Raw genomic sequence first — 14029 nt, 5'->3', positions numbered from 1 at the left:
TGCCGTATACTGTCACAAACTGTAGTCAAACCAAAAAGGTCTTATTCTGAATATCCAACCATCTGTTTACATGACCCATGTCAAATTCCGAATACTGCCATATTGTGAATAATAGAGGAACACTGATGTGGATGTATATCTGCTTTACTTTAAAGAAAGGAAAGTTTGACTTTGGACGGTGTGCACAGCTGATTGTTCAATACCTCACTGGGGAACACGCGTAACTCACGGCCCAATTCAAACAGGATCAACTCATGGTCGTCTTTTGGAACTCGCCCAAAACGTTCAACAGGAAAGACTTCTTTTAAGTTCAAACACTGCCAGCCAATCAGAATCACTCAGGGGAGAAAACAAACGTGGAGATGAGTGGAACAGATCTGTACGGAGGTTTACTAATGACAAAACTGACTGAGTCTTAGAATTATAATAGCAAAATAAAATATTATATCAAAGTAAAAATAAGAATATAAAATATACTAGTACTCAAGTTAAAGTACTGATACCACAGTGCAAAAATAAGTAAAATTACAAATGTATCAGCATAAAAATACTTAAAGTACTAAAAGTAAAAGTGGTGATTCTACAGAATAATTAGTATAATTTTACTGGTTTCTAATGACTGATGACTTTAATGTTGCAGCTAGTAATTTGTATTAATACATCATTATGTATTATCTGATTGTATTTAGTTTTAATAATCTGAATGTGTGAAGGAACTAAAACTGTCAGATAAGCAGCAAGGTAGTTGCTGAATGCAGCTTTTGGAGACGATGATGAAGAGCATTACATGTCATTTAGCTGTTTGGGGCAGAATCTAATCCATTCAGGAAATTATTGGTGATATCCACATTCTCCTCACTAACATCAGCTGATGATCCTGGTCAGACTCAACAGTCTGGTTCTCTGTTCACAGGAGGAGACTCTCTTTCCTCCACAGGACACAGAGACACTGAGGAACCATTTGACCACAACCCAAACCCAGGATAAAGAGTCTGAGTGAATGTGGTGTTGAAGGTGTGGAGGTGGATCAGTGAGTCAGAGGAGACTCTGTAGAAGGACAGAGAGCCAGCAGGACAGTCCACATATACTGCTAGTCTATCAGGGACAGAGGAGGAGGAGAGACGGAGGACTGTTACTCTGTTATTGTGACAGACAGAGTAACCCTTATAAGAGCAGTTCAGACTCCAGGACTGATCATTATGTCCAAACCAACAGTCATCCATGTCTCCTCTCCTCCTGATTCCTCTGTAACTCACTGATATATCAACCTCTCCTCTCGTCTCTACCTCCCAGTAACAGCGACCAGTCAGACCATCTCTACACAGCAGCTGAGAGCAGTCAAACCTCTCTGGATGATCAGGATATGGCTGATCCACCATCAAACCTGTCACCTTCCTGTTGTTGTCAGACAGTTTGAGGTTTCTGCTCACTGTGTTTGTGTCCAGTGTGAGTTCACAGGAATCTGACGGAGAGAAGGAGACACAACACAGCTGCAGTTATTAACCAATCAGCACTCTGATGATAACATCAGAGGGTTGAATGAGTGATGTCACAGTTCCATGAATGAAATGTAAAACAGACTTACACTTCCTCAGACCTGGTGTCAACCATCTGACTCCAGCAGGCTCCACCCTGAAAGGAGGGGGGGCATTACATCACTCTCACACATTATACACTGATGTAGGAACATTCTGAAAACTGGAGTAATACATCTCAAAAGTCCTGTCCTGAGGTCAGTAGGTTCAAATTCCAGTTTTAATGTACATGGACCTTTCTCTGTCGAGATTAAAAAAGCTTAAAATGTAAAACATCAGGCCTGTTGTCCACAGTCAAGCTATAAACATCGTTTTCAGGACAAACTGGGCTATAATAATAATTGTGCTGCAGTAGGTCACTTGAATTTAAAAAAAACATTGTAGGACCATAAAGACAAATAAATAAATAAATAAAATGGAACACGAAAATGAAAATGTATTAATATCACACACAGAGCAATAAAAGTTATGCCAATCTCCTGTCTAAAACACTTCTCATATGTATTAGGAGTCAAACTGTTAAGAAATAAGCATTATAACTTATACAGTTGACAAAATATCTGAATGTTTTCATAAAAAAGTCCAGACGCTTTTGCCCTCGTGACATTCACAAAGACAACCTGTGACAGCAAGAGTGTTAGCTTTTAGCCGGAAAAGATGCTAAGTCTCTAGCTCTTATGGCTGTAAAATGATTAAAAATATGAATCGGGCGGATAGGGTTAAATATGCAAATTATGTATTATCTTGTTAAATATGCACTAATTTGCATAAAAGAACATAAATGTGAACATTAGATAAAGCCAGGTTCAAAGTTTTATTTATTTTGTCGATATATTACAAGTAATATATCAGTAAAGCCCTTCAGAATATAGATAGGAGTGAAACTGGTTGGTGTGTTTGAGTGTTGCTGAAGTGGAGATTATATTACTCAGAGTCTGAGAAACCCTATAAGAGAAAACATCCTTAAATATATGGATTATAAAATATTAGATATTAAAGGTGAATAAAAAACCTTTGACTAACAGATATCAGCATGAATCTCCCCCAGATTACTTTCATCAACAAATATATTTTTGTGTTACAAAGTTTTTTGAAATATTACGTTTAAATAGGCAAATTAGGCATTATCTAATGCTAACTGTTGGTGAATTTAGGAGCCAGTTACAGGCATAAATATACAAAGTGTAAAATTAGCATGTTAATGTGTATTTTGGATGTTTTTCCCCCAGTAGTCTGAAAGAAGACATGTATGGAAGCAAAATTGCCCAAAATGTCAAAATTGAAAAATATGGTTGGGGGTAACCTTAAGGCCGGCTTCTCAATGCCTGTGTGGCGTGAGCGTGGCGTGAGCGTGGCGTGAACGTGGCGTTTCTTAAACATAACATAAATATACACTGATCTGATTACAGCAAAGACAACGTTAGTAGTATTGACGGCAAAATAGGCAACGGAATATTTCTTTCTGTATTGACAGGTGCAATATTACAAAATCGATTATTTATTATTATTTGCTTTAAATTACATTTATATCTGCATTTATGTCAAAACCTCGAGACTTTCAAACATCAACATGTCATTTCTTAAATGTTTTTGTGTCAAAATGACACATACACATCTCTTCATATTCTATTTTGCCTGGAAACGCTTCCAACACGCTTGCGTGGCGCGTAAGCGTTGGTCGTATTTCTAGCATGCACACGTTTTCAGCTCGAGCTGCACCTGAAACATGTGTGTCACGCAGGCAGTGTGCAAGCTCTAACCTGTTAACATGGGAGCTGAAATAAAAACGAATAAGTCACTCAGCTGACACGCTTACGTCACGCAGCCAATGTGCAGCCTGCCTAAGTTGGTAATTTAAAAATGTAATCAGCCAATGTCAATCCAGCAGATCTCTGCGATCAAATGATCGGTCACTTCTTGTAGTTCCACGAACACGCTTAAAGTGTAAAGGTGATCGGGCTTTCTCTGTTGCAGCTCCTAGGCTTTGGAATGACCTTCTTCTGTCTGTAAAAACCTGTCCTTCTCTGGGGGGTTTTCAGAGTGCTCTTAAAACTCACTTGTTTTCCTTAGCATTTGATAATGCTTTGTAAGTTGTTTGTTTTGTTTGTATTGTTTTTTAAGCTTTTATGTTTTTATACCTTATGTACAGCACTTTGGTTCCACTTGTGGTTTTGAAAGTGCTTTATAAATAAAGTTGAGTTGAGTTGAGTTGAGTAATATGATAATGAACAAGCTAAACATAGTTTAAAGCAAATTCTATATCCGAATACAAAACACATTTTCTATGGGCTCCCTATGGGCAAAATGTGGATGTTCATTATGGAAACATTAAAGGTATATTTGCATTAAAATGTCTAAAAACGTCTATACCTATGTTATATATTTTGTTGAGTTGTGTACTTACAATATCCCAAATGTTTCGAACAATGTTCAAACCCAGAGAAATCTGTCATTTTATTTTAATGACACAGGACATTTCATTTAGTCACATGCAGAGGTGTCAAGTAACGAAGTACAAATACTCCGTTACCTTGATTAAGTAGAAATTTCGGGTATCTATAATTTACTGGAGTAATTATTTTACAGCAGACTTTTTACTTCTATTCCTTACATTTTCACCCAATTATCTGTACTTTCTACTCCTTACATTTTAAAAATAGCCTTGTTACTCCTATTTCAGATCGGCTTGTTTTCATTCTGGCTCGTCATCGTTCAAAAAAACACACACAAAAAAAAACCTATCCAGATAAATCACACCATCCGGAGAGAATGAATTTGAATGTGGTTGGATGAGAAGTATAAACAAATACCATTCTGATATCCTATCGGTTTGTACGTGATCCATCGCACCTGCTCAGACCCGGTGCTAATACGGCACTGGTGCCTAAACGACCGTTATCTACCGGACCGAATAGCAATGCTGATTTCGGTGCTACTTAAATGCCTGCACTTCTCTCTGATGCTCCGAAAATGGACGTTAGAGGGAACTGAAACATTGCCACACAGGACGCTAGTTAACACTACACTCAACAGCAGCTAACGTTAGCCTACCGTTAGCTAGCAGCTGGAGTAGACACGGTTAAAATGCTGACATCTAAACGGTGTAAAAGTGTGTCTATATTTCACTGGAGAGGATTCTAACACCAGACTGTAGCTGCTGTTGTCTGAAAAACACAGAAGAAATGTGTCACCTTTTTCAGCCCTTCTGAGTTTGCAAGTATGCTTTTAATATAACATTATTATAGTCATTATGGCCTTTACAAAATTATTTATTGTGGAGGTGGGGTAGTGGACTATATGCCCCTGTGGGATGGGCTAAGCTTTTTTCCTTAATGGCATTTTTTCCCCTTACATTACTTTTATTTTTATACTTTAAGTTGTTTTGAAACCAGTACTTTTACATTTTTACTTGAGTAAAAAGCTTCAGTTGATACTTAAACCTCTACAGAAGTCTTTTCAAACCCTAGTATCTGTACTTCTACTTGAGTAATGAATGTGAATACTTTGACACCTCTGGTCGCCTGTCAGTGGCGTCATAAAACCTTTGACCCCCCTAGTTACTGTAACTTCCGTCAAAACACGGGAGCCTAAATGATATGTGATGATACATTCGAGGGTAATTGTAAATCATACAATGTCACAGAAAGAATAATATTCAGTAACCGTAATACAGCTTGCTTTCTGCCACACCGCATCATTTGGTCATTGATTACATGTCACCTACGACACAATAAAACAACAGAGACCTTATTTATTGATACATTTCAATAGATTGATCCAATGACACATTATGTGCTACGTTGACAAGTAGCTCATGCTAATGCTCGGTGGGGAATGTTACCGTTGTAAGGTTACAACATCATTCAACACGCTCCTGAAGTTATTTTAGGTATAATTGTTTTGATCAAGGTAAAGTTAAAGCAACACTATGTAACTTTTCCCTCTTCGGTCCCCCTACAGGTTGTCTCATTGGAACTACAGATCTGGCTGTAGTTCGAATGAGACAACCTGTAACGGGACCGAAAAGGGAAGAGTTACATTGTATTGCTTTAATGTTAAACAGCACTGGGGTAACCCACGATTATGTTCGCAGCTGTATAAATAGAAGACAAATCAAATGCTAATTCAGCAAGTTATCCCACCCTGGTTTTTGGATTGGGGGGGGCACAATCATATTTCAGGGGGGCGGGTGCCTCTCATGCATTGTAACTCACATTACTGAGATTGTAACGGTTATAATATTAGTATTAATGCATTACAGCCAAAGGAATACATTACTGTAATTGTGTTACTTCTGTAATGCATTACTCCCAACACTGGTAATGAAATATTATAAATATTTCTTTAAATGGCAGATATCTGTCCAAACTGCAGCAATCTTCAACAACAGGAAATTATCATTTTAGTTGCTGGAGATGTTCTCCATGGAGACCTCTAACACAAATACCTAATTTTTATGTTCATCCAGTGTTTATACCTGAGAGTGTCCAGTCTCCAGAGTGGATCCTTAAGTCCAGCCGACAGCAGCTTCACTCCTGAGTCTCCTGGATGATTGTAGCTCAGGTCCAGCGCTCTTAGATGGGAGGGGTTGGAGCTCAGAGCTGTGACCAGAAAAGTACAGCCGTCCTCTGAGATCAGACAGCCTGACAGACTGCAAACACACAGAACAACACATGTCAAATGATCTGAGGATACTGTGTGGTTACATTAACATTACCACTGATTCTTTCTATTCACAATTAAACACCCACTAATGTCCATCAACAATCTGACAACATTACTGGTACATCTATGATTCCTGTCTGATATTTCAAGTTCCAACAAAAGAGTGAGAAGAAAACAATATAAAACATGTTCATGGGAAGAGATTGAAGCTAAATAAACACAACTGTTTGAAATCATACACGCAAAGACAATCTGAGGCACGTTACAAGTTTATCCATTAATGTAAATCCGGATTTAGGTGACCATCAGTTAAACAGGTTGAAGAATCCTGACCTCAGAATCTCTAGTTTACAGTATGGACTCTGAAGTCCAGCCGACAGAAGCTTCCCTCCTGAATCCTTCAGGTTGTTGTTACTCAGGTCCAGCTCTCTCAGACTAGCGGACTCAGTGCTAAGAACTGAGGACAGAACTTCACAGCTTCTCTCTGACAGGTTACCAACACTCAATCTGAAGAGATAATATTGAAGAAAAAAGAATAAAGAAGTTGAAAAGACATTAGAGCATTTAAGTTATGATATGAGTCCACTTATCGCTGTACTTACAAAGCCTTTTTGGAGGCTTTGACCACTGGCAGCAGCCTCAGAAGAGTCTCCTCTGAACCAGAGTATTTCTTCAGGTCAAACACGTCCAAATCTTCTTCTGATGACAGTAAGATGAAGACCAGAGCTGACCAGTGAGCAGGAGACAGTTTAACTGTGGAGAGACGTCCTGATCTCAGGACTTGTTGGATCTGCTCCACTAGAGAACTATCATTCAATTCATTCAGACAGTGGAAAAGATTTATGCTTCTCTCAGCAGACAGATCCCCGTTGATCTTCTTCTTAATGTACTCGACTGTTTCCTCATTGTTCTCTGAGCTACTTCCTGTCTGTGTCAGCAGGCTTCGTAGGAGAGTCTGATTCGTCTGAAGAGAAAGACCCAGGAAGAAGCGGAGGAACAAGTCCAGGTGTCCATTTGGACTCTGTAAGGCCTTGTCCACAGCACTCTGGTGGAGATGTTTTAGTTTTTCTCTAAAGACCTTAGGCAGCCATGATGATCTTTGTTCTTCTGACAGCAGGTTGACTCCAGAGTTGGTGAATGTCAGATGGACATGAAGAGCAGCAAGAAACTCCTGAACACTCAGATGGATAAAGCTGAACACCTTGTCCTGGTACAGTCCTCTCTCCTCTTTAAAGATCTGTGTGAACACTCCTGAGTACACCGAGGCTGCTGTGATATCGATGCCACACTCTGTCAGGTCTGATTCATAGAAGATCAGGTTGCCTTTCTGCAGCTGCTCAAAAGCTAGTTTTCCCAGAGACTCCATCATCTTGCTGCTCTCTGGACTCCAATGTGGATCTGTCTCAGCTCCTCCATCATACTTGAATTTCTTCACTTTGGACTGAACCACCAAGAAGTGGATGTACATCTCAGTCAGGGTCTTGGGCAGCTCTCCTCCCCCTCTGGTCTTCAACACATCCTCCAGAACTGTAGCAGTGATCCAGCAGAAGACTGGGATGTGGCACATGATGTGGAGGCTTCTTGATGTCTTGATGTGGGAGATGATTCTGCTGGCCGGCTCCACGTCTCTGAATCTCTTCCTGAAGTACTCCTCCTTCTGTGGGTCAGTGAACCCTCTGACCTCTGTCACCATGTCAACACAATCAGGAGGGATCTGATTGGCTGCTGCAGGTCGTGTGGTTATCCAGAGGCGAGCAGAGGGAAGCAGTTTCCCCCTGATGAGGTTTGTCAGCAGCACATCCACTGAGGTAGACTTTGTGACATCAGTCAGGATCTCAGTGTTGTGGAAGTCCAGAGGAGGTCGACATTCATCCAGACCATCAAAGATGAACACAACCGGGAACTCTTCAAACCTGCAGATTCCTGCTTCTTTGGTTTCACTAAAGAAGTGATGAACAAGTTCCACCAAGCTGAACTTTTTATCTTTCAGCACATTCAGCTCTCTGAAGGTGAATGGAAATGTGAACTGGATGTCCTGGTTGGCTTTGCCCTCAGCCCAGTCCAGAGTGAACTTCTGTGTTAAGACTGTTTTCCCAATGCCAGCCACTCCCTTTGTCATCACTGTTCTGATTGGTTCATCTCTTCCAGGGGGGGGTTTAAAGATATCTTCTTGTCTGAGTTTCTGTGTTTCTGGTCTGTCTGGTTTCCTGGATGCTGTTTCAATCTGTCTGACCTCGTGTTCATCATTGACCTCTGCAGTCCCTCCCTCCATGATGTAGATCTCTGTGAACATCTGATTCAGAAGTGTTGGGTTTCCTGCTTTAGCAATCCCCTCAAACACACACTGGAACTTCTTGTTTAGGTTAGTTTTCAGTTTACGCTTACCACCCGCAGCACGACTTCCTGTAGCAACACACAACAAAGAAGATCAATAAGTGATTTATAAAGTACACATGCCAGTACACATGTAGTACTTCCCCTAAATATATAAATCCTCTTACTGCTCTGCAGATGGTTAGCCAGCTCCTCTTGATTCATTCTCCTCAGGAAGTGCAGTGTGATCTTTAGAAATGCCTCTCTGCTGCTCCTCCTCTTATCTTCATCCTCACCATCCAACACCCCCTCACCCTCCCTCTGACTCTCTGAGCATTCTGGGTAATCTGGACTCAGAACCTTCTGGATCTTCTTCAGCTCGTTCTTCACAAATGTGACAATTTCATCCTCCAGCAGCTGGAAAAGGAGATTATATGAATCAAATTAAAGTGAAATCATGGAAGCAAAGATCAGATCCATGTTGGACAGACTGACAATCCTCTGGTCTATGAAGTGCACCAGATGATTGTGAACAAGATAGATGTAGTAGTTGTACATGTACAGACCATAAATATGGAGTCAAGGTGTGTTTGATGCTGCTGGGTAGACTGACCACTGGGAACTTCTGAGATCTCCTGGTCCACTCTGTGGAGGAATCAGGAAGAATTAGCCCACAGTATATCTGTCCACACAGAGACACACACAAGGTAAAGGTCCTCTGACTTAAAGTGTTGATTACAACATAGAATCAGATGGTTTCCCCTGACATTAAATTGTTTTTCGTACTGCTGATCACATTGTGATTCAACAGGAAGAACTAAGAAAAATGTTCAGTTTGAACAAACTTAGTGTGAACCCAAAACAAGTGAACATTCGGCCGAACTAAATCTAAAACAACAGAAAATATTGTCTGATGAGAACAACTGAATGAACTGCAGAGTTTGGCTCTAAAACTGAGCTACAACACCAGAGAATGATGCCCCAAAGCTTAACAGGTTGGAAAGATAATCAACAGTTGTCATGTTTCATCCCTGTCTCAAGTTGTTTTTAGTTTGTATTACATTTTCTGTTTTATTTTCCACATCCTGTTTTATCTTGAAGGTTTTCTGTTCTCCCTGGTGTTGTCTTGTTTTACTTCCTGTTAGTTTTTTCCCGCGTGTGTGATTACCTGTCCTTGCCCTAATTTGTTGCACCTGTGTCTAATTAAGTTGTGTATTTAAGTTAGAAAACTGGATATAAACTGAACTGTACCCAGAACACTGTGCAACAATGTATTGTGGATACATTGCAAACAATATTTGCTCATTGTTTTGCCATGCCATCCATGAGAATAGTGTTTTCACTGAAACACAACAGGTGAGCTGCATCTTGTAGACCACTATCAGATATGCATGGTAAGGATCAGGTTGCTTGTAGGTTGGCCCCTGGTGTTCTTTTATTCTTGGCAAGGCCACCTGCCCTAGTAAAGGATAATGGGTGGCCACCCATTATCCTTTACTAGGGCAGGTGGCCTTGCTTGCTTGCTAAACTCCAGTTCAGACCAAAGATTCTGGATAAGACGAGTTAAAACTTGCAGATACTTGCAATGCTCCGGCAGCATTCTGAAAGATGCCAGTTTACACCAAGGACTCACAATTGAGAATCTGACACAAACACTCTGTTGTGTTTTTCTCAGTTTTAAATCCTCACCTTGGATCACCAGAGTGACGTCCATCTTTGAATTCAATAGATAAAACCTTAGACCGATCACTCTTCAGGGACACACAGCTGGATTCAGGTCCAGGGTCAGGTCCAGGTCCAGGTCCAGGTCCAGGTCCAGCAGAGTCAGGTGTGAGCTGCTGCTCTGGGCTTCAACACAATACAGACAGAGGTTGAGAGTGAATAATGGTGGTGATAGTGGGAAATCATTTCCTATACATATTCTTTCATGTCTTATATGATGATAGTTGTTATTCTAGATATCATGGTGATGTCATGTATGTAGTGAGAAAGGATGACAGCTGGACAGTGTTGGAATGTAACAAAATACAAGTACAAATACTTCGCTACTGTACTTAAGTAGAATTTTCACCTATCTGTACTTCGTTATTTATATTTCCGGAAACTTTCAATTTTACTCCACAACATTTCCTGAATAAAATGTATACTTTTACTTCACTACATTTCCCCGAAGCCTCTTAGTTCTCGTTACTACAAAATAAAATCAAAAGAAATTTGTTTCATTGGAAAACAGCAGGTTTGGTGAATCAATGCTCCTAGATTGCCAAGATAATGCTTCGTTCCAGTTGGTGACGTCTTGTCTGTTTGTATCTAAGTGGCAATAAAACAACCATAGGCCAAAACTAAAGAAGAAGAGTAGGAAGCATAATGACTGATAGTGTCATGGAAGCACCTGGTGCATGCTCTGCTGCCATAGTAACAGTCGATGAACACCCCGACAACAGTGGTGATGAGGATAATGTTAAAAACCTTTTGGCCATAAAGTTCATAATAAACATTTTATTTTACTTTTACTTCTAATACTTAATTACAGTAAATATACGTTTAGACTTTTACTCAAGTTATATTCTAAAAGGAGACTTTAACTTCTACCAAAGTCATTTTCTGGTAAAATACTTTTACTCAAGTATTGCTTTCATGTACTTTATACAAGACTACAGCTGGACATGTGTGAGTGAGACAGAGCTCATGTGTTCACCTCTGAGCTGGGACTACAGTGTGTTTTTAATGTTAGATGTGAGATGGTGTCAAACTTTAGTCTGTTCAGAGACTTCTAGTGTCTAGTAGGCGTTAAGGCTGATTCATGCTTCTGCGTCAAATCGACAGCATATCCCGCAGACCCCTTTGTTGACACGAACCCCTCTCCATGCCCTCTGCCGTAGCTTGACGTGCACCTCCAAAAATGTTTAACTTGCCGTCGAGGCAACGCAGACCCCAAGGACTGTGATTGGTCAACTCGTCCTGTGTGTTAATAGTCGGTGTTTTAAGCAGCCTACTGTGGGGAGTAGCAACATCCTAGTTTACTGATATAAGCTTTGCAAATAAACTCAGACATATTTTGGTTACAATGACGGGGTTATCCGTTTGTAATTTGTCTATACGTCAGAAACGTTTTGAAATTAGCACTTCACCAGCAAGCAGTACTTTGTGGGCAGCTGTGCTAAAGTTAGCTTGCTAACATAACATAAACTGGCTGGCAGACACCTCGCAAATAACCTTAGACTTATCACCTCCTAGCGTTATGGCGGTGAAATGCACCGCGATGCAAATCAACCCTGAAACAGAACTGTTATGGAATTTTCCTTTGCAGCAGGGGGAAGAGTTTGAGAGTTTAGTAAATTGAAACATATAAGACAGACTGAGACTAAAACCAAGTTGGGTTTTTGTATTTTATTAAAAAACATATATATTTGCAAATAGGATCAACATGATTTCACAAAAGGCCGCAGCCCAGTGTGGAGTCAGTTTCTCAAATGAGTGAACAAGAACACTAGGCTTATATGCATCTTCAGAGTGACAGCACACACACACTTGGATTATTATGACGCTACAATTTTGACAGGTAATCTGATACAAATGAAGACAATCAGATGAATACAAGAGACATCTCGGAGTCATCTCACCTCCTCCTCCCTGTATGACTTTCACCCCCCCGTTACATCTTAACTGGCATGGGAAAACTAGAGATAGTTTTAGGGTGACCTTGTACCTTTATCGGTTCAGGCTAACAGCTCACAAAATGTTCCAGACTGGATGTCTCACAAAGTTAGAATCAAAATCTGCATGTGGGAATGAGAGACTCTTTCAGCATTTGTGAGAGCAGTAAAGTAGAAATAAAACATAACTAGAACTGCAAGCAGTTACGAACGGGGCCCAAGCCTCCGACGCCGCCCGTCTCCATAGCCGCCAGCCTCCGACGCCGCCAGCCTCCATCGCGCCAGCCTCCGACGCCGTCCGCCTCCGACGCCATTCACCTCCTATGCCCGTCGTCCGCGATGCCCCCGGAGCCGCGCCAGTCGCACCCGAAGAAGCGCGAAGCTGCGCCGATGCGGGACTCCAAGCATTGAGTAGGGGGGGCACACGTCGGTGAATATCGAGAGGTTTGATGCGCGAGGTCTGCGGTACTCTGCTTTTGAAAATGTAGTGGTTAACAGTTCGTCTCCATGCATGCACAGACTGCTTTTAACAATTCTCTACTATAAACAAACTTCTTAACCCCCCTGACCACAGGGGACAGCAGAGAGAAATGACAGAGTGACTGAGAGGGTGGTGGTCCAAAAGTTATGGACCAAATTCGCCAAATTTGGTACAGCGCCTCGGAACGCCATGCCGAGCGAGCGCCACAAATTTTGTGTTGATTGCTTTTACTGTGGCAGAGATATCGCAAATGCAAATTTCCCATTTAAATGCATTGAGTCAGTGGGCGAAACAAATAAACGTTGCTTATAGCGCCCCCTAAAGGCCGATATTGGCCAAATTTGGTAGAACGCCTCGGGACGCCATGCCGAGCGAGCACCACAAGTTTTGTGTTGATTGCTTTTACTGCGGCAGAGATATTGCAATTGCAAATTTCCCATTTAAATGCATTGAGTAAGTGGGCGAAACAAATAAACGTTGCTTATAGCGCCCCCTAAAGGCCGATCTTCGCCAAATTTGGTACAGCGCCTCGGAAAGCCATCCCGAAAGAGCACCACAAATTTTGTGTTGATTGCTTTTACTGTGGCAGAGATATTGCAATAGCAAATTTCCCTTTGAAATGTACTAAGAAAATTGGCGGGAAAACAAATAAACTTTACTTACGGCGCCCCCTAAAGGCCGATCTTCGCCAAATTTGGTACACAGTATCGTAGTGGAATGGTGAACAAGGATCTCAAGTCATTTGGTGATAAATTTAAATTTAACCGAGATATGATATGATACGTGTGTCGTAGCTATCTAGGACAATTTGTTTGGTTGTCAAATTGGCATACTTCAACGTAGCAAAACGATTTCCATAACTTTTTGTCAGGTCCATCTGGAGATGCTAACTACCAGGTTTCGTGCAGATCGGTCGAACGGCCTAGGACGAGTTCGCGAAAAGTTGGTTTTGCACGTTGCGCGATACTGCGAAAAAACGTTTGCGCGGAAATGGGCGGGGCCTATATCAGGCAATTCAGCTTGATTCAAGGAACACGTGTATGTAAGAATTTCTAATGTGTGATGTGTATTGTGGGAGTTAATGACAAAAAACCATTACAGCGCCACCTAGTGGTCCACATGTGTAATTTTTGGTAGGTGTGATCCATGGCCCATTGTCCATCTACCCTGTAAATTTAAAATTGTTCACATTAGTGTAAGTGGTGAATCTAGAGTTGGGTCACATTGGGTCCCATAGGCCACGCCCACTTTGACCCCTCGGTACTCCATTCTAGGGATGGCCTCATGATTGGCCACAGATGGTACGCATCAAATTTTGTATAAATCGGATAAGCCGTTCATGAGATATAAACTTTTTGTAGTTGTAGCGCCCCCTAGTG

At 41.1% G+C, this 14029-nt stretch overlaps 1 protein-coding gene across 1 annotated transcript in view; it reads right to left on the bottom strand.

Annotated features, from left to right (window-relative positions):
• Positions 1 to 554: 554 nt before the first annotated feature.
• LOC114563297 (protein NLRC3-like) overlaps positions 555 to 14029 on the bottom strand; it is a 14559-nt gene continuing 1084 nt past the window's right edge. The window contains exons 2-9 of the mRNA XM_028590141.1: positions 10203 to 10361; positions 9080 to 9158; positions 8702 to 8930; positions 6803 to 8603; positions 6534 to 6707; positions 6013 to 6186; positions 1599 to 1632; positions 555 to 1346 (exon numbers count right to left, since the gene is read on the bottom strand). Coding sequence (XP_028445942.1) covers positions 888 to 1346; positions 1599 to 1632; positions 6013 to 6186; positions 6534 to 6707; positions 6803 to 8603; positions 8702 to 8930; positions 9080 to 9158; positions 10203 to 10361 — 3109 coding nt within the window. The 3' untranslated portion in view covers positions 555 to 887. The remainder of the gene's footprint in view (positions 1347 to 1598; positions 1633 to 6012; positions 6187 to 6533; positions 6708 to 6802; positions 8604 to 8701; positions 8931 to 9079; positions 9159 to 10202; positions 10362 to 14029) is intronic.

The sequence above is a fragment of the Perca flavescens genome, chromosome 10, assembly GCF_004354835.1.
Source record: "Perca flavescens isolate YP-PL-M2 chromosome 10, PFLA_1.0, whole genome shotgun sequence".
Lineage (NCBI taxonomy): Eukaryota > Metazoa > Chordata > Actinopteri > Perciformes > Percidae > Perca > Perca flavescens.
The sequence above is the reverse complement of the archived record's forward strand: the minus strand, read 5'-3'. Positions and strand labels throughout refer to the sequence as shown.